This window comes from Hyperolius riggenbachi, chromosome 3 (assembly GCF_040937935.1).
Source record: "Hyperolius riggenbachi isolate aHypRig1 chromosome 3, aHypRig1.pri, whole genome shotgun sequence".
In the NCBI taxonomy this organism is placed as follows: domain Eukaryota; kingdom Metazoa; phylum Chordata; class Amphibia; order Anura; family Hyperoliidae; genus Hyperolius; species Hyperolius riggenbachi.
In genome coordinates, this window is record NC_090648.1 from 211904151 (window position 1) to 211931236 (window position 27086).

The window sequence follows — 27086 nt, forward strand, 5'->3', positions numbered from 1 at the left end:
GTCCTTCCAAAAAAGGGCAGTTGGGAGGTATGCATTTGGCAGGAAGGGATTTCTGCATTAATATACTAGCACCACCGTCTTCTACATCCCTGCTGGTCTAAGAAAAAAAGGATGTTATTTTACTGGTAAAAAAAAATAAATATTTAATACCAATCAGTTACAAAATGACGTGTATAGTAGTTATCACAGAAGTAACATTGAGTGCAGCGCTTCACACGCACAGCCCTCTACCATCCGCAAGGGGGCGCTGTGGCGCAATTCTTTAGGGCTTTTGTTGGTGACGTCAGATCGGCATCGCCCCCTCGCCGCTACTCTCCGGAGTTCCTGTGTAATCCGCCCGCTTCCGGCAGTGCGAGTGATGGCGGATGAGAGTGGAGCTTCGCAGCGGGACCCCCCGGAACTAGAAGAAGATGAAGAGGCCCCGGCGAGTGACAGCGACACGGAGGGGGAAGACATCTTCACTGGCGCTGTAAGTATGATAGGGAGTGTGCTGAGTGCAGCCCCCCTGACACATAAGGTGTGTCTGTCATATGCTTGCAGGGCTGGGCTCTGTTGCGGACTGTTATTTGTGGCTGTCACACAAGTTCTAGTGCTGCCAGCCAGTAGCAGTGTTATCATGTATCTAGTAGTTATACAGTTATGTGTCTGCTCTCCTCTACTCCAGAAACTACTCGGCACAGCCTCCTCCCTCCTTCTCCACACTTACCTGCGCAAAGTGTTCTGTGCAAAGTATACATTACAGCAAATGATGTGTGTTTCTTTTGCATAAAGACAATGGTGTTTGCATATCCTGCTGGCGACATAATAAAAAGAGTGCAGAACAGCTGATAGAGGCTTATTCACTAAATTGTGCAAGAGAGCAAAGTGCACATTTATTTTAGGATGGTACGACCAGCCCATGATGGATCCTGGTGATTGCTGTGTGTGATGGGCATTTTCTTTGCATTTACTTGGCTAAATAAAAAAAAAAATTCTGTTGGTTTGCAAAATCTATAAGTGTGGGGCTGGCGATACCCTTATTAAGTAAAGGTTTGTACACACATTACATTTCTCTCTCCCGCAGAGATTGGGATTCAATCCCTTAGGAGACAGTTTATAGCCCAATGCTTTACAGACCTGTTGCTAGCCACTAGGCCAGCAATGCATTCTGTAGCTAGTGAGGAGGGTTGATGGACTTTGTGGACTCATGTCTGCTGTGTCCTTTTTAGGTGTGCATGTGTAATGATATCATAGCATGCAGAATATAAGTACATGCATAAAATATACATTGCATGGAACATGTGAGATATACAGTGTCTCACATGTTACATTGTAGGTTTTTGCTAGTTTTCTTCATGCTTGCTACTGCTGCTGAACATATGTGCCAGGTAGTTGCAGGCACATTCTATTGTTTCTGCTGTGATTCAATCAGCAGCATTGGTTGAATTTCCACACAAGCTGTGTTGTTAATTTGGAAATCTAGTAGGCGCTGGGTTGGTGGGAATGCCAGGAATTGGCAGGCAGCTATGATGCAAACACAAACCAAACTAGTAACACCAGTGGCTAGTACGCTTCCCTTTGCTGAAATGGAGTCCAATATTTAATTCCCAGCCATGACACTATCTGCAATGAGTTTTTATCTCCTCGTATTTGTCCAAGTTCCCTAAAACATATACATTAATTTGTCTCTATGCTATTCTCAACTGATGCTGACTTCAAAGTGGATCTAAGATAAACTTTTACTCATTGCATAATTGTGCTGAGGGGTGGAGATACAGAGTAGCTTGCCTGTGTGTAATGAAGACAAGCAGAACATGGCTGCTCTCATTGTATCACAGGAAGAAATAATCATATACTGTTGAAGCTGTTTGCAGCTAGATTTGCTGTGTAAACTTTCAAAACTTTAGATAAGATATATAGACAAGTTACTTGTTATAGTTAGTTTTTCATCTCAGATCTGCTTTAAGGTTAATGATTTCTTTTATCCCAGTGCAGCAGGGACCCCTGTCAACAAACAAGGAGGCACAAAAGTCCCAAATCTTGAGCTGTCACTAGAGCTGCTATCTTGGACCAAACACAACATAAGATTACTATCGACTTTAAACATGGGGGGGGGGGTCTGTGAATACATGGGCAGATTTTCAAAGTCATTGCCTGATACAGTAAATCACATAGGAATTGAATCACTAGCGCTTCCAGTTAATTTTGGAGAGCTGGGCACTCCAGGGTGGACATGTTTGTATCCCTGCAAAATGCCAAAGGCATTTAGGTAGATTTGGGCACTGGTTGGGATATACAGGAGATTTGAACGAAAGTGTGTTTAAGATGACAGTGCAAATTAACAGTACATTTATTTATAATGAAAGCAAATGACTTAGCTTGAGTATTTGTCATAAGCCCTGCCTCTGGCAGTGGTACAAAGCATTTGCTGACATAAGATGTAGGATTTATCAAACACACTAGACTTTCACCATCTGAAAACAATAGTCAGCTTTTTCTCACTTTACAGACCACATCCCCCAACATCCCTAAAGCATGTGACTTGTTAACAGGAAAACCTATACTACATTATGTATGGAAACTTGGATGAAAATTAGAATTCACCTCAGGTGACTTATGAAGTGCATATACATGTTGCATAATGGCTTAAATGTCGGTTAATGATACAATTTATTTCACTAGAACATGTAAAGATTACAGTCTTTCTGAGTGAGAATCCTTATAAGTTTTTAGTTTTAAAACAAGTAACTGCATTTTCATTCTGACAGTTGTTCTTTTGTGTGTTAGTAATATGTATTAGTTGTGGAATGTTCCATTTCCTTTACACTTCTGCACTTTGCATGTATTTTAGATGCATTAGTGAGGCATTTTCAGGTGATTTTGCCTGGCTTACCTATACTGGAGGCACCTATGCCTGGCCACCTATACTGGAGGCACCTATGCCTGGCCACCTATACTGGAGGCACCTTTGCCTGGCCACCTATACTGGAGGCACCTTTGCCTGGCCACCTATACTGGAGGCACCTTTGCCTGGCCACCTATACTGGAGGCACCTTTGCCTGGCCACCTATACTGGAGGCACCTTTGCCTGGCCACCTATACTGGAGGCACCTATGCCTGGCCACCTATACTGGAGGCACCTATGCCTGGCCACCTATACTGGAGGCACCTATGCCTGGCCACCTATACTGGAGGCACCTATGCCTGGCCACCTATACTGGAGGCACCTATAGCTATATAAAATGTGAGCATGTGACCAGAAACTGGTGAATTGAGAGTCCATTTCAAGGGATGCTGCTTGAATTGCATCATCCTGACTAAGGCCTAGTGCACACCAGAGCTGTTCGGCAGCGTTTTGTGATCCGCTTGCGGCTGCGGATACGCCTGGTTAATGTATTTCAATGGGGGTGTGCACACCAGAGCGGGGGGCGTTTTGCAGAAACGCATACTCCCAGGCTGCTGCAGATTTTGGATTGCGGAGGCGTTTCTGCCTCCAATGTAAGGTATAGGAAAACCGCAAACCGCTCTGAAAAACGGCAGTTCAGAACGGTTTTGCAGGCATTTTGTTACAGAAGCTGTTCAGTAACAGCTTTACTGTAACAATATATGAAACCTAGTACACCAAAAATGCTTCACAAAACCGCAAAATGCTAGCTGAAACGCTACAGAAAAATAAGAAAAAGCGTTTCAAAATCTGCTAGCATTTTGCGGATCTGCTAGCGGTTTTTGGTGTGCACCAGGCCTCAAAGGGGATGGGCGTAGACTGAATATGTCTGACAAGTTTGAAGAGTAGAGACAATCAATGAATTGCTAATATTTCCAACTGTATGCAGATTTTGAATCCACAGCAATTGGTTTAAGCTGCATACAAATTGCTACAAGATTGACATCACGCTACAAGATTGAGATGACATCACAAGATAGCCATTTAATTGGCTATCTCTGTTGCAGACAAGACAAATAGCGTTTATATCACGCTTTTCTCCTGTCTGACTCAAAGCGCCAGAGCTGCAGCCAGTAGGACACGCTCTATAGGCAGTAGCAGTATTAGGGAGTCTTGCCCAAGGTCTCCTTACTGAATAGGTGCAGGCTTGAACAGGAAGAGATGTGGTTGGAACCCAGGTCTCCTGTGTCAGAGGCAGAACCCTTACCCAGTACACTATCCAGCCACTAGTCTAAAGTGATAGAAAAATGTAGTGCAGTAGTATCCAGTCTGCTGACAATTATTTGGCATCTGTCAATACAGAAGCTTTTACACAGACTAAAACAAGCTCTGCAATGGAGTATCTCTATATATCTATGGGAAATGGTGCCTGGAATGTGGTTTTAACTGGCTATAGAAATGATTACCAAAGGTAGCCTAGCAAGCATTTTCACAAGGCCTACCACCTACAGTCTAGCCTATAGACATTGCAGAGCAATGGCTACAGAAACTGTAGTCTGAAATACTGTGATGGGGAGATAGTTGTGTGGCGTTCTGGATTTAGAATTTTCCTGGTTTTAGGCTGGTTTGTAAAAATTCTGAACTGCAGCCCCAATAGATGATGCTAGCTATTCAGTTCAGTGGTCACATGTAAACATTTAGTTGAGTGGTAGGTCAGGTCTGTCAGCGTTTCTGTCCTGAGTACATAGTAAGGTTTGTCTTTCCTTGTACGTCATCTTGAACATGGCAGTGCATCCAGTCTGTTGTAGAATACTTTACTTATGAGCATCACAGACTCACTTAAGCATGCAGTGAGCATGACTCTTAAAATGAACAGTAAAGTGCACATACTGTGCTGACAAATCTAGCGTGACAGGCATGATATCACCTTTGTTTTCATTATGGATTTAATGCAGAGCCTCCTTTGTTCAGGTAATGGACCATGACTGATTGTCCATATTCACACATGACAGAAGACTGATCTCAAGAAGATCCTTATATAAACTGATGACGCTAGTATTTTTATTTAATGCAACCCTCATGCAAAATCGGCTGATCTTAGTTTACATGAACATAAATACTGAACACTGGGGGGGGGAGCACTTTCTGCGCAACTGCATACATTAGAAATAGGCGCCGGTAGATTTGGGCGCAGGATACAGCCTGTATATGGCTGATCCTGCTTCTGCACAAGTCCCGGCCGTATTAATTACTATTCCACCTCCAGGCCGCCATGGATAGTGGGGGAATGATATAATTTGGCTTCCAGCGATTGCTGGAGGCCGAATTATTGTCTTTTTAAGCAACCTCGGCTCCGTCTTCTGACGGCGCCGACGTTACTCACTGAGCGCTGCTCAGTTGTTATTCCCTTTGTAGTCTATGGTGGCGCCGGCTGCGCCCAAATCTAGCAGCGCTGAAAAGCACTGCTCCGTGTGCAACTACTGTGTTGAGTTCTCAAGGCACTTGTGCAAACTGCTTTTGCATTGAACATTAAGGCTGGTTTCACAGTGGGACGTTAAAGTCCCACGTTTCAGCAGCCAGTAACGCAGCCTAACTCACAGCACTGTAAAATCAATTGTGCTGTTCACAGTAACACGTTGCGTTACATTGTAACGCAGCACGTTAAAAACAAAGTGCTGCATGCTGTATGGTATACTGGGCTAAGCCACGTTAGACTGGTTGCACATGCTCACTCCTCCTCCTCCCCCCTCCTCCCTCCTCCACAGCAGCAGCCACTTGGCTAATTAATATTCACTGCACTGCAGAGACTAGTGGTGGGACTGTAGTGTTGTCCGGATCATGAACGAATCGTTCATTTGATCCGGATTTTTTTTATGAGTCAAATCATCCGGATCACCACAATGAAAGATTCGGCTCAGAGTGGATGTCTGTCTGGAAGAAACAGGAACATACAGAATGTACAGTGCAGGGAAAGTCCTGTCCTGCTAGTCATTTCACCCAGTCTGCTTCCCTAGTAAAATGATTCAAATAATTCTGTTCAAAGATCCGGATCTTTTCAATGATCCGATTCAAATGATCCGAACTTCCTATGACTAACCTGGAGCGGCTGCTTTGAGAGCTGCATAACGCAGCTCAATCTGACATCCAACTTCAACACCACCATGTGTTGCGTTAGAGGCACGTTATGCGACCATAACATCCCCTAAAACGCAACATCTTGGTGTATAAGTAGCCTTAGGGCCTGATTCACAAAGCGGTGCAAAGTGTTTGCACGCGAGTGAAAACCCCTTTATCACGCCTAAACTCAGTTTAGGCATGATAAGAAGAAACTCGCGCGAATTTTCCGCGCGAAGCTCCCATTAAGCCCTATGGGACTTTGCGCGCGGTAGCTTCGCGCGAGTTACAGCACAAAGCGGTGATAACTTTGCTAGTGCAAAGGTTATCACGCCTAAAGTCTTTTAGGCGTGATAACTGAGTTATCACCGCTTTGTGAATCAGGCCCTTAGTGTTGGAGATTGTGTTAAAGGATACCCGAAGTGACATATGACATGAGTCAGACATGTGTATGTACAGTGCCTAGCACACAAATAACTATGCTGTGTTCCTTTTTTTCTTTCTGAAAGAGTTAAATATCAGGTATGTAAGTGATTGACTTAGTTCTGACTCAAACAGGAAGTGACTACAGTGTGACCCTCACTGATAAGAAATTCCAACTATAAAACACTTTCCTAGCAGAAAATGGCTTCGGAGAGCAAGAAAGAGATAAAAAGGGGAATTTCTTATCAGTGAGGGTCACAATGTAGCCACTTCCTGTCTGAGTCAGGACTGAGTCAGCCACTTACATACCTGATATTTAACTCTTTCAGGCAGTGAAAGAAAAAAACAAACACAGCATAGCTATTTGTGTGCTAGGCACTGCACATACACGTCTATCTCGTCATGTCACATGTCACTTCGGGTATCCTTTAAGTATTTTTAATAAAACAATTTTTATTAGTTTTATAGGGACCATTTTGATGGCAACCATTCTCCCCACCCAGGGACTTGAGGAATGGTTCCATTCCTTCAGCATTGACGATAGTTATTATATAGCCACTGTCAGTGGTTCACTGGGAAAACCAATCATTTGGTTGCAAATCCCCATTTCCCTTAGCTGGCTTTATATTTTACCTGTGGTGTTCATTATTTCAATTGTATGGACATCAGTTTCCTGGGTGTATTCCTACAATCAAAAATAGTGCCAGCTAGCTGTGCCTGGAGGTTGTTGATTTTGTGACATTTATTCATCTGTACAGGGAAGCTTGCCTCTTATGGGCTGATACATTGGATTATTGTTTCTACCCTATGAAGTTTGGAGAGACAAAACATTTACTATATTAACAGACTTTTACTCTTTGAACCCTCTGTGAAGGCACTCACATGTGACAATGGGCTTCTATTAAAATTCTTTTGTACAGAGGAGCTTTATTGGGAAGTAGTCATCTCTAGTCAGGTGGTTTCCATTATTAGCCAACATATCACAAAGAATGTGTGTTGTGGCTACAGACTTGGTGACAATACTTATATCTCCCTCTGTCTTTTCCATACTGTTTCAGCAACAAGTGGGGGAGGTATGTTGGTGTCAGTAGGAGTAGCATTAAAATCCAGTAGGCATACAGCTGTTACCATGGGTCAGACATGCCGCGTGTTTGGGGCAGATACAGTCTTTGTTCCTTGATGCTGCAAGTGATGGTTGTTTGACGTAAAAAATACAATAGTAGTTTGGATTTTTCAAGGAGGCACAGTTGTTATTCGGACTGGATTTGCTCACTGTATTCAGACATTTCCTTGTATAGCTTTGCTACAAAAGCTGAACAGACCAGAAGTGTGCCACACCTTCATTTCTAGTCAACAGTATCTATTGCCGGCCAGCCCTGGATCTTGTTTAATAGAATTCAGACAGCAATAATCCATGCTATTTCATTGTTTACTTATGTGAGTGCAGCTGTAGTGAGACAGTAACTGCAGTAGCTGTTTTGATTACGTAGATGTTATTAGATATATTTCTTCTATTGGTGTGTCACAGATGTGTTGGTAAAGGCGATTTCACAGCCGATTCGATCACTGTGATCGAATCTGCCGTATATCGGCGGGAAAATCGTTAGGTGTATTGCCCCCTTAACCGAATATATAAACTGCGGACAGCAAATATGTATATATTGATCTCCTGCTGACTGCTTGCTTTGCCCATTGTACTTAATAGCCGCACACACCACAGCTTTTGTTTTGTTTTTATTTGGAAAGTGTGCATTGAATACATTGCTTACCGTTGTATTGATATTTTTATGGAACATTCACATTGGTTGCCATGTGGCGGGTCCTGTCAGGTAAATGCAAAGCACACTGTGCAATTACTGGCCAATGTACACGTTTACAGTGGCAGGGAAGCATACTTTCGGTTTCAATAATTTTTTTTTAATTGAAAAAGAACAGCTAATTCCAATTTAAATCACACAGAACAAATACAAACCGCTTTAAAAAAAACTAAAAACTGCAGACTTTGAATTACGAGTTATCGCTGTGAAGCATACTTTCATTGTTCTGTATGCTTCACTGTATAGTCGCACCGCATATCTAATGCACAGTGTGACATTTCAGCAAAGTGCACAGTGTGGAAGGACCCTAACTAAGGGACTGCATTCCATGTAGATATATTATCCTCTATACTATGCATGTGTGAAACTGGTGAATATACATTCGCAAAACTGTTTGTGAAACTACCCCATCTTAACAAAGCTTTGTAAATCTGTAGACTAATGTGTGACTGGCTTTTCTTTTTGCATAAGCAGGGCTGTGGAGTCGGTACAAAAATCTTCTGACTCCAACTCCGACTGGTCAGTTTATGAAAACACGACTCAGACTCCGGGTACCTAAAATGGCTCTGACTTCAACTCCTCGACTCCGACTCCTTAGTCTAATACTTAACAGGGTTGTGGATTTTGTACAAAAATTCTCAGACTCCTCAGTTTATGAAATAAATGACTCCGACTCCGGGTGCCCAAAATTGCCCCGACTCCTCGACTCCAACTCCGACTCCACAGCCCTGTGCATAAGTGTGTTCAAATGACACAGGATTATGAGGGAATGTGTATAATATCAACCTTTACGATAGCAGTAACACACAATTATGTACCAAAATGCACAATATCAGCCTTTACTATTACTGTAATAATGCATGGAAACATGCGCACGGTATTAAAGAGAACCAGAGACGAAGCACCCTTATGTATTTTATTACATTTATCACTGGGAACATGACAGTAAACACCTACCCTGCTTTTAGTTTCATTCTTATCTGCTTAATTAGTCTATTACCAGCTGTGATAAGAATCCCCGACTGGCTCAGTCTAGGTTTGACCTGGAATCATTATAGCTGAGTCACTCTTCTGTGGAGTCTTTTCAAGCCCAAGCCTGCCACCTCCTGGCTCAGATTTCCTGCTTTGCATACTGAGAGCTGTGATGACATGGGAGGGGCTGCTGCTGCTGAGAGATAATCTCTGAAACAGACAAGTGTGGCTGCAAAAGCCTGCAATATGATCTGTGTGCTCTGTGTGCACTCTGTCTGCATAGATACTGATGACTGCAGTTTCATTCCTATGAGAGACACTTCCTACAGGCAGCTGCACATCATACCAAAATGAAAGCACAGAGATGAAAGGCTGCACCAGCCTTTCTCATATAGCCTAAATAGCAGCCTAGTCTCATATAGCCTAGACAGCACATCCAGAACAACTCATAACCCGGAAGCATAAGGGATATGAGCCGGCGGCCATATTTGACTTTTCCTGGAGCAATAATGGATAAAAAAACACTAAAAAAAGGCACACCAGAGTGGCGAAATTATCAGGTAGAGCATTTATTCTTTACAAGCCATCGACTGATATGTTTATTTTGTGAGAAACGTTAATCTCTGGTTCCCTTTAACCTTTGTGGTAATAATTGTAGTAAGTACTAAGGTGCACAATATTATTATTTACGGTAACTGTACTAACAGACAGTTGCATGCAAATGGACATAGGATCACTCGTTATGATAGCAGTAGCACACAATGGCCCATATGCAATTCTCTTTTTCTCCTGAGTTTTCTCCTAGGTGATCTTTTTAAACTTCTCAATAAAATGCCTTTTAAGTCACCAGAAAGCAAGAAAATACTCAAAATAATTTTAATATAACTTTTTCAACTACTTTTTTTAGTTAAAAAGTGCTGGAAAACTATTTTAAATCAAAGATGAAAAATTATCTCCTAGGAGAAAACTGTGGTGAAAAACTGAATTGCATATGGCCCAATATGTACAAATGTGCACAATATCAACCTTGAGGGCCCTTTCACACTGGTGCGGTTCGTCAAATTGACGCACTGCTACCGCACTCCAATGTAAACCTATGGGGATAAAACACATTACCTGCGTCACGGTTTGGTCCGCTGGTAGTCCTCGATCTGACGCGGCTCCAAAATTACGTCATCTTGCGGCGATCTGCATCGGCCCAGATGTCAAATTAGTCTATGGCGACGGGGGATTTTTTTTAAACTTTCCGTCAGGGCAGTGAAGTCGGAGCAGTTTTGTATACCTGGAGTCGGTGGTTTCAATAAACTGAGGAATCGGAGTCGGGTGATTTTTGAACCAAATCCACACCCTTTGTAAAAATTAGACTAAGGATCAGAGCAATTTTGGGTATCTGGAGTCGGAGGTTTCATAAACTGAGGAGTTGAAGTCGGATGATTTTTGTACCGACTCCACAGCCCTGCATTCATTCACGGCGTGCATGCGCGGAAGCGTATTTTTACAATTAGCTTCAATGCACTTCCACATACCCCGAAGCAGGAAGTGACTACAAGCGCGTCACTTCCTGCTTGGCCAGATGGGGAATACTGCGTAGTAACGCGGTATTCCCCGAAGGCCTGTTTTTGGCAGTGCGGCTGCCACGCCGCACTGCCAGTTTGCAGTGTGAAACCAGCTTTAGGCTCCATTAACGATTGGTAATGATCATTCCGTGCCCCAGAAGTTACAGCCGTAGTGACACCAAATTAGTAAGTTATACATTTGATTGAAAGTGTGCCTTACTTCTGGCATTAGCACGCCCCTGCAGATATGTAACTCTTGCGGTGCTGCGATGGGATCCGTGGCAACAACCTAAACAGTGTTCAGTGTGATAGCCCCATAGAGCTGTCGCTACTTCTGGGACGGGATGCGGCTGTTTTCGATGATGAGGGAACACGTATAGTGCGGGCCTCATAGTAACATTACACCCAACTTGTCCATTTTGCCCTGTGTCATTTCATACAAACTCACTGCATGCACCATGGTTAGGGTCATCAAATTGAAGTTGGACATATCATAAAAGCAATGCTGTAATGACATATTCAATGCAATGGACATTTCTTAATGGCATGCCGATAGACCATGTGATCAGTTTCAGGCTAAAATTGGTTGCATTAATTGGACGTGCTGCAAGATGTCAGGCTGTCGTGATCAGTCGGGTGCGTGGCGATAACGATGATATTGGGACAATTTAACCTTTCTGGCATCAGTGTCAATATAGGAACAGCTTTTGATGCCTTCAGCAACCAGTTTCCATATTACATTCGGCTTCAGTAGGATGCAAAGTTGAATATAGTTTTGTGTGCAGCAGTAAATCTTCAATTGACCTATGCTTCTAAATTTAAAAATTACAATACAATCCCAATCTAGTTCTATATTTGTATGAATGGAGGGTCTTCCTTTAGTTAAATATATGGCTCTATCCTGTGTTGTTTAACCAGTGTAACAGATCTCTAATGTTGGCTTTCTTCCAGTCCTACTGCTGGAGACTGCTGCTAACATCTTTCCTGTAATCACAGCAGGTGGTTGTGAAAAGGCTGATCATATTCCTCTTTGTAGCCATGAACTTTGTCCTCAGTTGGCCCAAGTCCCTCCTTTCTATACTCATTGCCACCTTCTCTTCCAGAACAAAGAAGTGCTAGCTCCAGAGCCCAAGAAAGAGACCCCTCCTGAACCTTCCAAAGAAAATGGCCTTTTCCTGGATGATGACGACCAGGACATTTTTGCAGGTACAGCCGTGTCGAACACAGTGAATCCAGTGCAGGAGACTTCGGCACACAGGGAGTAACTTCAGGGGCGTCAGAAGATGGAGCTGAAGTTACTTTTAAAACACAATAATATGGTTTCCCGCAATTGCTGGAAGTGTAGTGTTCTTGGGATGCATACTGGGCTTTCTGACTTTTTTTTCAATATAATCTTTGTTTTACAGAATCTACTGTCAAGCTGAAAGTGGACAATTCTCACAGCAGTCAGAAGGAGGACCCTCCACTTACTACACCCATGCTTATTGCAGCTGCCTCTGCGCCTGCCAAGCAGAAGTCCTATGAAGAGGTAAGATCAGCATGATGACCTTTAATGAAATGTCTGTGACAAAGGCTATGTTCACATAGTATTCTTGAGGCTAAAGCAATATGAAGCATTTCATATTTTATTAATATCAGATATGCTGTCATATAACTGCATATTGTGTAAAGTAAACCTTAACTGAAAAAAAGAGAAAGCGTTTCACTTACCTGGGGCTTCGACCCACCCCGCGCAGCCGTCCTCTACCCACGCTGTGCCGAGCAGATCCTACATTCCCCTACCGCAGCTTAGTTTATATTCTGCCGACTTATCAGTCGGTGGTGTGCCGCGCCATCCTTGTACACCGTGAGTGCGTACTGTGCAGTAAGAGGTTCTCTCTTACTGCATCTGTGCAGGACATGCTCACCGACGTGTACGAGGATGCTCGTAGGTGCAGTGGACCTAAGCCGCGGGGTAATGGAGGATCGGCACGGCACAGGCTGGCTGTGGGGGCAGTTAAGTGAAACTTTTTTTTTTTTTCCCCTTCCTCCCCCTTTCCTTTTTTTCAGTTAAAGGACCACTTAAGCTGGCCACTAACGGTCCAATTTCTAGCGAAAAATCGTTAGAGCGATCAGAATTTCTGATCGGATTGGTTGTAAATAATCTCCATTGGTGGACACAATCGATTATGAACGAGTGAAAAAAATGTCGCCCGAATGAATTTTCGTCGAACGAAAATTTGGATTTTCTTGGTGGTCGTGATAGATAGGAAGCAATGATTGGTTAGTTGATGGTGTAGGGAACGATTTTTCGTCCGATCAGAATTTCTGATCGCTCAAAGCGTTGGACCGTTAGTGGGCAGCTTAACGCGTAAAAAGGAAGCAGTTAAAATCTGAAACAGAACCGACGGTTAAACAGCAGTTTAACTGCCAAAAAAGTAAGATACCAGTCAGCCTCCCTACTCACTTGCACACTATTTTGTCAGTTAGATTTTGCAACTGCTACTCCGGAAATGCTGTTGAAAACAAAGAAAACCCTGAGGATCCCCTATGAGGAGATGGACTGGCCCAAAAACCTGTCTGTCCTGTCAGATTTTAATGCCTCGTTTCCATCTGTGTGCTTCTGACCTCTTTTCAGCAACATGTATCTGTAACATTGATGTGCTGGTAAAAAGTGGACAGAAGTGCACTAGAGAAGTGGAAATACTTTTTTTTTCGCAACAGTGGTCCTTTAACCAGCTGAGCGGTCTGGACGAGCTCAGCTCGTCCAGTACCGCCGGAGCCTGCCGCTCAGGCCCTGCTGGGCCGATTTGGCTCAAGTAAAAAGCAGCACACGCAGCCGGCACTTTGCCAGCCGCGTGTGCTGCCTGATCGCCGCCGCTCTGCGGCGATCCGCCGCGAGCAGCGGCGAAAGAGGGTCCCCCCAGCCGCCTGAGCCCAGCGTAGCCGGAACAAAAAGTTCCGGCCAGCGCTAAGGGCTGGATCGGAGGCGGCTGACGTCAGGACGTCGGCTGACGTCCATGACGTCACTCCGCTCGTCGCTATGGCGACGAGGGAAGCAAAACAAGGAAGGCCGCTCATTGCGGCCTTCCTTGTTTATTTTGGGCGCCGGAGGCGATCGGAAGAACGCCTCCGGAGCGCCCTCTAGTGGGCTTTCATGCAGCCAACTTTCAGTTGGCTGCATGAAATAGTTTTTTTTTTTTATTAAAAAAAAACCCTCCCGCAGCCTCCCTGGCGATCTTATCAGAACGCCAGGGTGGTTAATACAGCAATACAGTATAACTGTTTTTCTAAACTGCTTCCTGTATTAATACAGCAACATACCGGTAACTGCTTTTCTTAACTGCTTTGCGAAATAATGCAGAAATATAACTGCTTGTCTTAATCACGCCGATAGGAGGTGGGAGCGTGGCTCTCTGGGGACCACCTAATGCTGAATAGCGTCATCTCGCTCCTAGTGAGATTAGCAGCAGAGCCGGGACAAGGTCCTCCAGCACCCAAGGCTGAGACAGCAAAGTGCACCCCTCCATCCCTCCCACCCCAGCCGTGACACACTAATTGCTATTAGACTAAGAGGGCCACAGGGCCCACAACCTCCCCAACACCTTAATATCTAGTTATCTGGCTTGCAGTCACTGCCATGTATCCCCTTTTATTATTTCTTTCTGCTTCAAACACAATTAGGAATGACAACTGAATGAATTCTGCGCCCCCTCCTACACTGCGCCCTGAGGCTGGAGCCTCTTCAGCCTATGCCTCGGCCCGGCCCTGATTAGCAGGGAACGAGCGATTGCTTAAGTGAGTGTCCCCTGTACTGCACTTTGCGGGGGACAGAATGCAGCCTGCCAGCCCATGATCGGAGCTGGCAGGCTGTTATGTCATGAAAAAAAAAACAGCAAAATGTGTGCAGCGCTGTACAGGAAAGCCCGGTCACTTAACTGTCCTTCCTAAGTGCACACAATCTCTAATCCCGTACATAGGCTGATGCCCATGTGTGTATAATGTAGTGTATATGCATAGTCTAGGGCTAATTTGGGGGAGTTGATAATTAAAGTTTTTTTTTTTTTTTAATTTAAAAAAAATAATCAATTTTAATTAATAAAAAAATGCAGCAGCATTTGGGGACCACCAAAAGGAAGCTCTATTAGTGAGAAAAAAAAGGAGGTAAAATTCATTTGGGTGCCATGTTGTATGACTGAGCAATAAATCGTTAAAGTTAAGTGCTGAATTGTAAAGAAAGCACGTGGTCACTAGAGGGGTATAAAACTCTGGTCCTGTAAAGGTAAAGAGGAACTGTAGTCAAAATAACATAATACAATTTCTTCTTCTATATTTTTTTTTTCAATTTTAATTTAAAAATTATTTAATCAGTGTTTGCCCATTTACATTCTGAAATTTTTCACAGACTGCAACATATTTAGTACTGGCAGGTGAAATCTGGGGAACTTAGAAAAGAGTTCTGGGTTCCCAAAATACTCTGAGAGGGAGAATTTGGCACAATAAACAGCCTAGCCTTAGGCCCCATACACACATCAGACCATAGTCTTTTGAAAATGAATGATCACAGACCAATCTTACCACCCTTCATGTAGTATGAGAGCCATACTCTACACAGTCTTTTCTATGGAGCTGAACTCCACATCAGAAAAAAATCTTTGCAAGATGCTGCACACACAGATGCTGCACAGACACAAAAGATCAGTATCTGCAAAAGATCTGTTCCTGCCAAAAATCCATTCCTGCAAATTGCAATGATAGTCTATGAGATCTGCAGATCATCATACACACATGATTTAACTGACATTCATCTGCAGATCAAGCAATCATCTGCAGATCTGAAAATCCATCCTGGTGGATCTGATCTGCAGATGAATGTCAGTTAAATCATGTGTGTATGATGATCTGCAGATCTCATAGACTATCATTGCAATTTGCAGGAATGGATTTTTGGCAGGAACAGATCTTTTGCAGCTACAGATCTTTTGTGTCTGTACAGCATCTGTGTGTGCAGCATCTTGCAAAGATTTCTGTCTGATGTGGAGTTCAGCTCCATAGAAAAGACTGGGAAGGTATGGCTCTCATACTACATAAAGGGTGGTAAGATTGGTCTGTGATCTTTCATTTTCCAAAGACTATAGTCTGATGTGTGTATGTGGCCTTAGCCTCAGTGGGAAGGCAGGGCTACATACCAATATTTAGCAATATATAGCTATAGGAAGAGTTTCTTATGCTGAAACCAGGATATTTAACTTAAAAGTGGGTATTCTGAATCCTGAATAATTAACTTCATCCTGCCATATGTCTTTACAGTGACTCCTTAATGCCGAACTATAACTGTTTTTATTTTTTGGACCATTAAGGCTTTCTTTTGTCCGCACATATTAACAAGGGGGGTTTATGATCACTTTTCTGGCAAAAATTAGGAAAATAGGCAGATTTTTCTTTAATTCCTCTTGCCAAGTGTTAGCATATCACATGGCAAAATGGGCACAATTCCACTGGCCATTGAAGTCAATGGCCTGTTTGGGAATTGCACGTCATTTGCATCTGTTCGCAAATTATTTTTTTTCGATTTAAAAATGAACAGCATTCTACTTATCTCTGTGTTTCTTTTTTGAATATAATGCACCCCACCCCAAAAAATGGTGACTGTTCCTAAAAAATAACATGTGAGAGATGCAACCAGCAATACAGAGTGCCTCAAACCGCCATAAACACCCACAAATTTGTGCCGTTAAGAGTTCTCCCAGCTTGAAAGTTCACCTAGACAAAAAGTTTCTTATAGCCTTGTAATAGTTGTGCATTTTACCACAAAGTGGAACTGCTTTGTCCTTTTTCTCATAGTTTTGCCAATGATAAGGTATTTACCTCTGTTAAATCTGCCCTTTAAATGTTCTCTGGAGCTGTTCCAATTGTCTCTGGAGCTTTCATCCACCTGGATGTGGAGCTAACTAGATGAATAACTGATACCTTTTTATGTAGAGCTTTTTTTTTAGTCTTTAATGCCCAAACAAATGGAATTTCAGGAAGTTCTTTGCATAATAATTTCAATTGAATACTTTTAATTTATTAAAGTGCATTTAAATTGCATATATAGGCCAATTGTAATGTGGTGATTGTGACAATCTATAAATGCTAAACCTCTTTAGGTACCTTTGACTGGGACAGCAACATTAGCAAAGCTGTCAATGAATGAAACTGTCAGAATTCAGCAGTTCTAAGCATAAACTGCATATATTGCTGTACTTTATTTTAACCTGTTTTGTCTCTTTCCCCAGTTAGAAGAGGAAGAGCAAGAAGACCAGTTTGAACTTAATATCAATATCACAGATCCAGAGAAGATTGGTGAGTGTACTGGAAGATGAATAATACTGTGTATCTTGAGATGTCAGAACAGTGCAGGATTTCCCCCATAAAATGTTTAGAGATATAGAATCCGCGTAGGTTGGCCCTGTAAATATTTTCCTATTTAGTTTTGCAAACTTTCTTTTTTTTTTTTTACCATTTTTATTTTAGCAAGATCCTTGTTTCTTAGCACTCAATATAACCTAAATACACAATAAACCATTACTATAGCTGTTAGCCTTGACAGGCTGGGATGATGCTGGAACCAGGATCCCTGACTCCTCGGAAGCCTCTTTCTAACCTCTCATGACATGAACGCCAGTTTTCTGCACACAGAAATATATGTGCCTTTCTAACCCTACCTCCTTGGCTCACTTGGGGGTAAGCAACATGCCAGATAAGTCAGCCAGCTCCAGCACTGATGGCAGCTCCACCCAGTGGCTGCCTCTATCCCTGTACCCATACACCAAGTCGTCAGATCGGGTTCTTTAGAATTGACCACAAACAAAAAGAAGCTCAGCAATTGAGTAACTGCACAGGTCTAGGAAAACATCTGTGCCTGTCGGGTTTTGAATCCTCCGTTTTAAAACTTGACAAATTTAACACAGAAATAATGTCTAACACACTGTATTTTCTGCCCTAGGTGATGGAATGAACGCATATGTAGCTTATCATGTTGCAACCCGGGTAAGCAGCAGAAATACAGGTTATCTTCTAAGGCAATAAGATGTTTGTAGAGGTGGTCCCCGACTTATGAACTCCTGACTTTCATATGACTCGCCATTATGAACGGCCTGAAAATTTGAAAGATCATTCTGTGGGAACAAGTGACTTTTTTTTTTTTTCTTCAAAAATAATTTTTTCCAATTTTTAAACTGGTAAAATAAAAATTTGCTTTGTCAGCTTTGTAGATTATGCTTTTGTAGTGGCATGTCCCTATTTTGTGATTCAGTATCACCAATGTACCCTTCCCTATGAACTGAAGCAATGCTGTTGGAGCAGTTGTGTGATTTTTAACTCAAGCATTAAAATAAAGATCTTTCTCAAGATTGATTTTTTTTTTTGTCATATATTGCCACTTTCCACAGCAAAACAATAGTCCTCATGAAATCACCTTTAAGTAGTTCAGATATTTTAACAAGCAGTGTTATACAGACATACCTATGATGATTCTGACATTCTCCCAGGCCACTTCTTTGAAGTGTTAAATATACTAATTTGAAAAAAACTGCTTTTGCTTTTGGCTATTACTGATATGAGAGGGACTACTTCAGCTGCTGTTTATACAGAGAAAGCACACCTATAGATGTGTAGGGGACCCTCTTACTAGTGGAGTGAATGCACTATTTTTTGGCATACAATATTCACTTTTTCTCCCCCCAAAATTGGGAGGAAACAGTCCCTGCGTTTTTATATGCCAAATACAGGAAGTTGCCGACTTACGTACTGTATATCATTCCAGTAAACCCAGCAAGATGTTGGTGGACTGAAAAAATATTATTCTAATATAGCTTTTTTTTTTTTTTTGTGCACTCTTAAGAACCAATGATACAGAGAGGAAAGAATTCTGGGTATACTTAACACCCATCCATATATTGTTGCCATGACAAGAAAAAAAAATGTTATAGTATCTGCAGACTGAAGTTAAGAGAGTATTTAATGGCGCCTCGTTGCAAAATTATTAAAAAAATAAAAAATGTTGCTAAAGTTAAGCAACCCTCTACAGAGCATTACTGAGCAGTGAGTCAGGACTTCACCTGAGGAAAAAAACTGATGTGCCCAAATATCAACTTTAAGGTGTTAAGGTGTACCCGAGCTGAAGCTGAGGTGAAAAAAGAAATACTTGCCTAAGAAGAGAAAAGCCTCTGGATTCCTATGGTGACATTTTGCCCCCCCCCCCCAGTTTTCCGACAAGGGCTTGGAAAACTGATAAGGCTGCACTCCTCTTTAAGCATGAGCGGCTCTGTGTGAATGCGCTGGCACAGTTGTATTCAAGTGGTTGCATTGCTGCACCCGTCGTGCTTGAAGAGGAGCACAACCTGGATCTTCTGGAGGGTCACTACAAACGACAGAAATGCAAGTAGGACCCGGGAAGCCTCTATATCTAGAGGCCTTCCCTTGTCTTAGGTTTTTGGTTTGTTTGTTTTTGGACCCAAGCTTTGGCTTGAGTTTAGTTTTAAAGCACACCTGAAGTGAGAGGAATATGGAGGCTGACATATTTTTTTTTTTGTTTTAAAAATTGCAGATTGCCTGGCTGTCCTGCTGGCCCTTTGCCTCTAATACTTTTAGCCATAGACCCTGAGCAAGCATGCAGATGAGATGTTTCTGACCGGATTAGCTGCATGCTTGTTTCAGGTATGTGATTCCAATACTACTGTAGCCAGATAGATCAGCAGGACTGCAAGGTAATTGGTACTGTTTGAAAATAAATATGGCAGCTACCAAAGGCCTCTCACTTCAGGTATACATTAACATTTATATTTTTTTTCAGTGAACCTTATATTGCCTGTTTGATGCCGTTTATCAGTTCAGAAAAGCTGTGATGCCCAACGTCTCTATAAGCAGCTCCTTAGCATTTGTATTAGTAATTGCCTCTAAGTAACCACACACGCATTTACTTCCATTCCTCATAATGCTTTCTTCTATTTGTGATGCCAGACCAATTTGCCCATGTTCCGAAGCAAACATTTCACTGTGAAAAGACGGTTCAGTGACTTTCTGGGCCTGTATGAGAAGCTGTCAGAGAAGCACACTCAGAATGGCTTCATTGTGGCTCCACCTCCTGAGAAAAGCCTTATAGGTGGGTAGTGCTGACAGAACATTCCATTCCCTCTGTTATAAAATGTTTTCATAGATAAAGCTGTTTCCTGTCTGTTGTAACCGCAGTAAGTTATTTTAGCTTTTGTACGGTATTATTAATATCCTGATTATGCAGCACTGTACCCTAAATTAGCCAGGGCTATAGATTACAAGCGCCAAAAACAATTACAAAACCCATGATACAGGGGATTTATTCTTGAAAACAAAGGAATTGTGAAATCTTTTTTTTGAACATGGTAAGAATTGTGACTGTTAAAGATATTGTAGAGATTGTGGACAACCATTTTTGAACAATGCATGTGAAGGAATATCCTCATTAAAGTACATCGATTGTTTCTTTAGGTATGACCAAAGTGAAGGTTGGGAAAGAGGATTCCTCTTCAGCTGAGTTTTTGGAAAGAAGACGGGCTGCTTTGGAGAGGTATGAAACCTTAAAGCAAATCCGTGCGATTCTAAGGAGAGAAATATAGATCCTCCAGAGGCTTTCCACCTCCCATTCCAGCACTGGGACCCCCCGAAGCTTGAACGATCCTGGCCTCACTGTGCTGGTGTAGGACGGCTTGTGCAGTCGTGGGACACCTCACTCAGACTCGGCAGAAAAAGCTGCCTCCGTGCTACTGTGCAGGTGTGAGCTCCTAGGGATCCCAGCACTGGAATGGCGAGGGGGGATGGGGGAAGCATCTAGATTATCCAGAGGCTTCCCTCCACTGAAGTAAGTACCCAGATTGGGCACTTTCTCTCCCTTCTTGCACACTTTAATAAGGTCTGTATTTTTCTGGATCAGGGATGAGTAACATTGGAAGCAAATGGCTGCTGCCCATTCACATACCCTCATGTATCCTGCTGCAGGTATCTTCAGAGAATTGTAAGCCATCCAGCACTGTTGCAAGATCCAGATGTACGTGAATTTCTAGAAAAGGATGAGGTAATTTGTTTGCGAGTTGTTTCTAGAGTTTTCTCTGAAGAGAAGAATTTGCGTGTGTATAAAGTAAGCTTCTTCTTTCTGAGATCGGCATCTCCCCCCCTCTCTCTCTCTTTTAGCTTCCTCGTGCTGTCAGCACTCAGGCTCTGAGCGGAGCTGGACTCCTCAAGATGTTCAATAGAGCTACTGATGCTGTCAACAAAATGACCATCAAGATGAATGAATCTGATGTTGTGAGTACAGCATGTGTTTATAAATTCCGTATGTACTAATGTCCAGCCTACAAGAAGAAACCAGTCTCACCGCTCTTATTTACATGTTTTTTTTTATAAAGGCCCTGGGTAAGGTATGTGAAGGGTACACATTTATTACTCAAAGAGCAGGTAGGAGCTACAATGGAATTGATGTTGACACTATTTTAAAGGAATCCAAAGTTTTTTTTTTTTTTTTTAATTCTCTTTGACACATCAAGAGGGACAAAAACAATAACGCATTATCGTGACAAAGGTTACAATAAGTCTTCCAGCTGAGCCAAAAACATCTTGCCATACAGCAAATAAGTGAAATGAGTTACCTAGGACACTTTTCCAGGAGTTATCCACATAAAGCTAGGGATTAGGCTTCTTCCACAGTGGGACGTTAAAGTCACACGTTATAAAAAATTATAATGCAGACTAACGCACAGCAATACAAAGTCTGTGCGACATTCACAGTGCACACGTTGATTGTGTGTACCGTGTAGCAATATTTAGAAAGTGCTGCATGCTGTGCGTTTAGCAATACATTTGCTGCATTGTGTGTTGCACGTGCTCAGTAATGTATTTTTTTTTTTTATTTTTTTATGCAACGCATGCGCCGTTTTCGTTCCATCAGTATGTGACGAAGACGGCGCACCAAGAGAACATAACGCAGTGCAAAATAACGTCCAATTTTATAACCTACATGTGCTACGTTATGGGCACGTTGTGCGACTTTAACGTCGCATCAAACGCAACGTCCCACTGTGAAAGCGGCCTAAGTCACATAGGGTGAAAATTCAAGATAACATTGTGGCCTAATGAGGTACAAATGAGTAATCCATGATATTGAGCACATTAAATAGAAAGGGCAACTTCCACTCAGGGTGATCAGGCTGTCCCCTCCACATATGTTAAGACATTTAAAATGCTGGGCTCACTAAAAATCACAAAATGTTATGATGATGCAAAAACTATATCAATACCTTGATGTACAGGACAAAGTCTCCCATATAGCGCAACCATTGCTAGATTCTCTGTAATTATACTTTCAAATAAGCAACTAGACCCAAACATGCAACAAAATCAATATGAGTTCCTTACAATCCGTCCTCTTCCCATCCGTCCCAGTGGCACCCCCTATGTTCTATATTTCTAAGAGGCCTAGGTAACACCCTGTTTTGCCCTTCAGATACCATTCTGTGTTTTTGAATGATCTCATCAGTAAAACAATTTGATCTCTAGTAAATGATTGTTTAATAAAGGTTTGCCACGTTTAAAAACATTTTGGTATAGTTTTTGGTTTTAATTGCTCTAAGAAGAGTCGTTCTAGATAAAAACTATGCTTGAGAAGCTCCCTCACGTCATATTTATTTTCTTTTAAACAAGACTAGTTGCCTGGCAACCCTGCTGATCTTTCTGGTCAGTAGTGTCTTAATCACACACCTGACACAAGCATACAGCTAATCTTGTCAAACACCTGATGTGCATGCTTGTTGGGGATCTATGGCTAAAAGTATTAGAGGCAAAGGATCAGCAGCAATGTGCATTGTTTAAAAGGAAATAAATTGATCAGCCTCCATATGCAAAACAAGAGAATCCAAGCAATGTGGCACTGCTATAGTTTAATAAATGTAACCTAAGAAAAACCGTAATCATCATGGAGCGCTGGATCCAATTGTACAAATATGAAAAATTACTATTTTATTGAAGAGCAAGAATATCATAAAATATACCAATGTTAGACCTTAAACATCACATGCACTTCAGTCATTCATATGGAACTTCCTGGTGTCCTCTTTAAAAAAAATCTCCCCTATGCCTGTCTATGAAAGCAGAGTAAAAAGTTCTGAAGTAAAAAATATATCCTATATCTGACACAATAAAAATTATATATGTGCATGTATTTGATCAAAAATACCAAAAAATGCTTAAGTTCATCTAGTGGTCTTCACCACCTATAATAGTGCAGCAGCACAAAGTAGGTGGACAGGGTCAAGCAAATGCGCCTTCCCAGCCCCTCCCTGATTACTTCCTGTGGGGAACGCTGGGATAGCCGGAACAGTTCGGCATAAACATAGACTGATATGCCTCATCTGATATTGACTCTGGAATTCAGCATTGTAAATCCAGCCACCCATTAAATAAAGACAAACATATTGCAAAAGTTCTATGTGCAATGGCCAGAATATTCCAGCCTGAATAAAGGCTTTAACTTTTCAGCTCAGCCCCCAAGTTACTCCAGTGCATATTACCAAGTGGTGCTGCAGGGCCATTATCCCCTTGGCATAAACCTGTTTCCTCTGGGCACTGAACCATATGCAAACAATTGATGTGGCTGCAAAGTCAGGCTATTTTTTTTGCATCAAAACTTCATTTTTGTGAACCATTCCGGAGTCACTAGGTTTAAAGAGAACCCGAGGTGGGTTTAACAAATTCTTATTGCACACAGAGGCCGGGTCTGCATATAATGCCCAGCCTCTGTTGCTTTATTATCTCCCCCCAAGCCCCCCCTGCGCTCTGCTATGCCCCCCAAAGTAAACCGCAGTGCTAGCGACACACAGCTCCCCGCCCGTATCCCTTCCCTCCAATCAGCGGGGAGGGAAGGGACGTGGGCGAGGAGAGGCAACATAGAGGAGGCGTGGGAGCGGCGAGAGTGACAGTGTACATGTAAACAGCCTGCTGGCAACACGCTGTGTGTCGCTAGCATGGCGGTTTACTTTGGGGGGCATAGCAGAGCTCAGGGGGGGGGGGGGGGGCTGGGGGAAGATAATATAGCAACAATGGCTGGGCATTATATGTAGACCCAGGCTCTGTATGCAATTAGGATTTGTAAAACCCACCTTGGGTTCTCTTTAAATCTCGTCAGATGCCTTATTTGCTAATACCTATTGGTGACCATGACAACGTGTGGCTGGGTACAGTTTCCTGCCGCAGACTGCATTTTCCACTTTTTACTTCATAGCATTTAGTAGTCGACTGGTTGTGTTGATGTAGTCAAGTTAAGAGTCTGATCTTTCTGCAAGTAATCCACATACCAAAAATAATTGTCATCACTCTACTGAATAAGCAAAATGGGGGGATCTGCATATTCCAATGGGTGTCTTTTGTGTGTGTGTTTTTTTTATTTGGGGGGGGGGGGGGGGGTTCTGGGTCAAGGTAATGCATGTTTCATCCCCATTAAGCATAAAGAATCAAGGATTTTCTGGGTAGTCAGATGAGCTCAACAACTTCACATCGGACACGTTTTTTCTTAAAAACCCTGGTATTGAGGCTAAGTTCACAGTGGGACGTTAAAGTCGCGCGTTAAAACAGCATTTAACGCAGAATAACTCACTGCAATGAAAAATCAATGCCCTGTTCACAGTGCACACGTTGCGTTGGTGTCTAACGCTGCACGTTAAGTAAAAGTACTGCATGCTGTGCGTTATACACGTTTTTAGCTGCGTTGGACTGTTTGCACATGCTCAGTAATGACTTGGAAGCATACTTTTCATTGCCTGTATTTTTTACTGTATCTGCTGTATGCGACGGTAACGCTGCGTTGCCACTTTTTGGGCGCGTTGCGTTGTAAGCTTGCGGTGCGACTTTAACGTGGCATGAAAACGCAACGTCCCACTGTGAATCTAGCCTCAGACTTTCTTCATCTTTTGGGCCTCGTTTCCACTACAGCTTGTGTTTTATGTGTGCCTGGATGGAAAAAATAAGCACATTTTATGTACATTTTCTTATGTGTCTAGCATATTGACATCTGTGTCCAAGACAGATGTGATTTCTGAAAAAATAGCTGCAGGCTGCCACTTTTTCCATGCATGTGATAGTATACCTTGAAAGTATACATAGTAATTGCATTGCTATCAGGCAAAAGATGCCTTTGCGTTATAAAAAAAACAGTCTAGGGTTTGCCAGGGCTTGTTCATCCCTGCTGACTGAGATGCCCAAAGTCTCAAACGTACGCAGCACAGTCATTTGTCTTTTTTGCAGCACTATAACGAGGACACTGTTGGCATCTAGTTGTAATAGTTTGCAGGGTGCACAGAACAGTCTGCAGCATCACAAGAACCTTTGCTACAAAACCCCCGTCTCACGTTACTACAATGGAATACGTTAAGCACTATTATCTCGCCAGAACAGTACCAGTCTCCTAATGCGATATGCCTTTTATAGAGAGAAATTCGTTACTTCTTCCTGATTTTTGTTCTTTTTATTTTTTTTCTTTCAACTTACCAGCACATAGTTGAAATAATTCATTAAATCAATTTTGCAGTTTTTTTTTTCTTTTTTATAGAGTAAAAGAATGTCATGCAGCGTATTTAAAGAGACACTGAAGCGGTCACCAAATCGAGCCGGGTGGAGCACCCGGCTATAAGAGCCTGGGGAGAACACTGGGTGTAGTACAGCTAAGAAATAAAACATTAGCAGCAGAGACATAAGTCTAATGTTGTTTGTACAGGGAGAGCTAAGAAACTCCAGTTGTTATCTATGCAAATTGCCATTGAGCTTCACGACTTTCAAAGTCTTAAGCCCCATCTACGCAATACGATTCTTTGTGCGATTCGATTACGATTCTATTTGCGATCCCATTAAATCTGACATGTCCGATCGGGATTCGACCCAATTCGATTTTCCATTGTTTTGCAATGGCAAATCAAATTAAATCGAATCCCGATCGGACATGTCGGATTTAATCGGATCGTAAATAGAATCGTGACGCACAAAGAATTGTATTGTGTAGATGGGGCTTTAGAGAGCTCTGTGTTCTGAAGGCTGTTGCTTTTTGTTTTTTTTTCTTTTGCAGAGAACAGTTCAGGACAGGTCAAAAGTTCACTGCCTGTTCTGTAAAAAACATTTAGAATGCTGATTAGTGTGTACACTGCCAATATTGAGAATGATGCAATGTTATAAAAAAAAAAAAAAGCTGTATAACTGAAAATAAAAATGAGAATTTTTTTTTTTGCTACTGATGTTCTAGTAATTACCCATACTAAACAACCAATTCATGATATCATAATTTTTATTTTCGCTTCAGTGTCTTTTAAAAGTATTTTATCTAGTGGTTGGTCAGAGTGTGCACTTTTGAACATTTTTTTTATACTGGTATTGCTTAGGTTTATTAGATTACCTTATTTGTGGTTACTGTGACTTGAATACTGTACATTGATTTGTTGTCAAATGTTTGTCCTGTTTAGTGGTTTGAGGACAAGCTGCAGGAAGTGGAATGTGAAGAGCAGCATCTCCGTAAACTACATGCAGTGGTGGAGACTCTGGTCAATCACAGGAAAGGTGATTTTGTTTACTTGTTTACACTGTTTATCATTTTCATGTACAAAATGGAACTTTGCCTCAATGTTTGAATGTGTAGCTAGTAAAATATTATGTAAGGGTTGTTAACAGTAATTTTGTAATAAAAAAGTAAGTTTGCAGTAGATGGAGTGTAATTTAAATCTTGTATGTTTATCACAGAGCTGGCTTTGAATACTGCTCAGTTTGCCAAGAGTCTGGCAATGCTGGGGAGCTCAGAGGACAACACCGCTCTTTCCAGAGCCTTGTCCCAATTGGCTGAGGTGGAAGAGAAGATAGAGCAGCTACATCAGGAACAAGCCAACAGTGACTTCTATTTACTAGCTGAGCTGCTAGCTGATTACATCCGCCTACTGTCCGCAGTACGGGTGAGTAATCTGTCATTACCCAATCACCTAGTGCAGTGTCGCTTTTTGTTGTTGCCCTCCTACGTTATACCCAGAACATTTTTTACATTGTGTTTTCTTTTTGCTGTGAAAGTACATTATATGACTACTATGTTATGTGTACTGTAGGGTGCATTTGATCATAGAATGAAGGCGTGGCAACGCTGGCAGGATGCCCAGTCAAATTTGCAGAAAAAAAGGGAGAATGAAGCACGGTTGTTGTGGGCCAACAAACCAGACAAATTGCAACAAGCAAAGGATGAAATATCTGAGGTGAGTAAATCTGTGCCGTGAGCCTTGAGACGGGCTTATTGAAATGTAAGTGCAAGTGGAATATTGCTTCATAAAAGAG

At 42.1% G+C, this 27086-nt stretch overlaps 1 protein-coding gene across 1 annotated transcript in view; it reads left to right on the top strand.

Moving 5' to 3' along the window:
• The first annotated feature begins 299 nt into the window (after window positions 1–299).
• SNX1 (sorting nexin 1) overlaps window positions 300–27086 on the top strand; it is a 36386-nt gene continuing 9599 nt past the window's right edge. Inside the window, exons 1-12 of the mRNA XM_068275642.1 lie at window positions 300–469; window positions 11849–11951; window positions 12152–12273; window positions 17003–17069; window positions 17713–17756; window positions 19728–19869; window positions 20232–20310; window positions 20739–20814; window positions 20931–21044; window positions 26237–26330; window positions 26511–26716; window positions 26864–27007. Coding sequence (XP_068131743.1) covers window positions 359–469; window positions 11849–11951; window positions 12152–12273; window positions 17003–17069; window positions 17713–17756; window positions 19728–19869; window positions 20232–20310; window positions 20739–20814; window positions 20931–21044; window positions 26237–26330; window positions 26511–26716; window positions 26864–27007 — 1302 coding nt within the window. The 5' untranslated portion in view covers window positions 300–358. The remainder of the gene's footprint in view (window positions 470–11848; window positions 11952–12151; window positions 12274–17002; window positions 17070–17712; window positions 17757–19727; window positions 19870–20231; window positions 20311–20738; window positions 20815–20930; window positions 21045–26236; window positions 26331–26510; window positions 26717–26863; window positions 27008–27086) is intronic.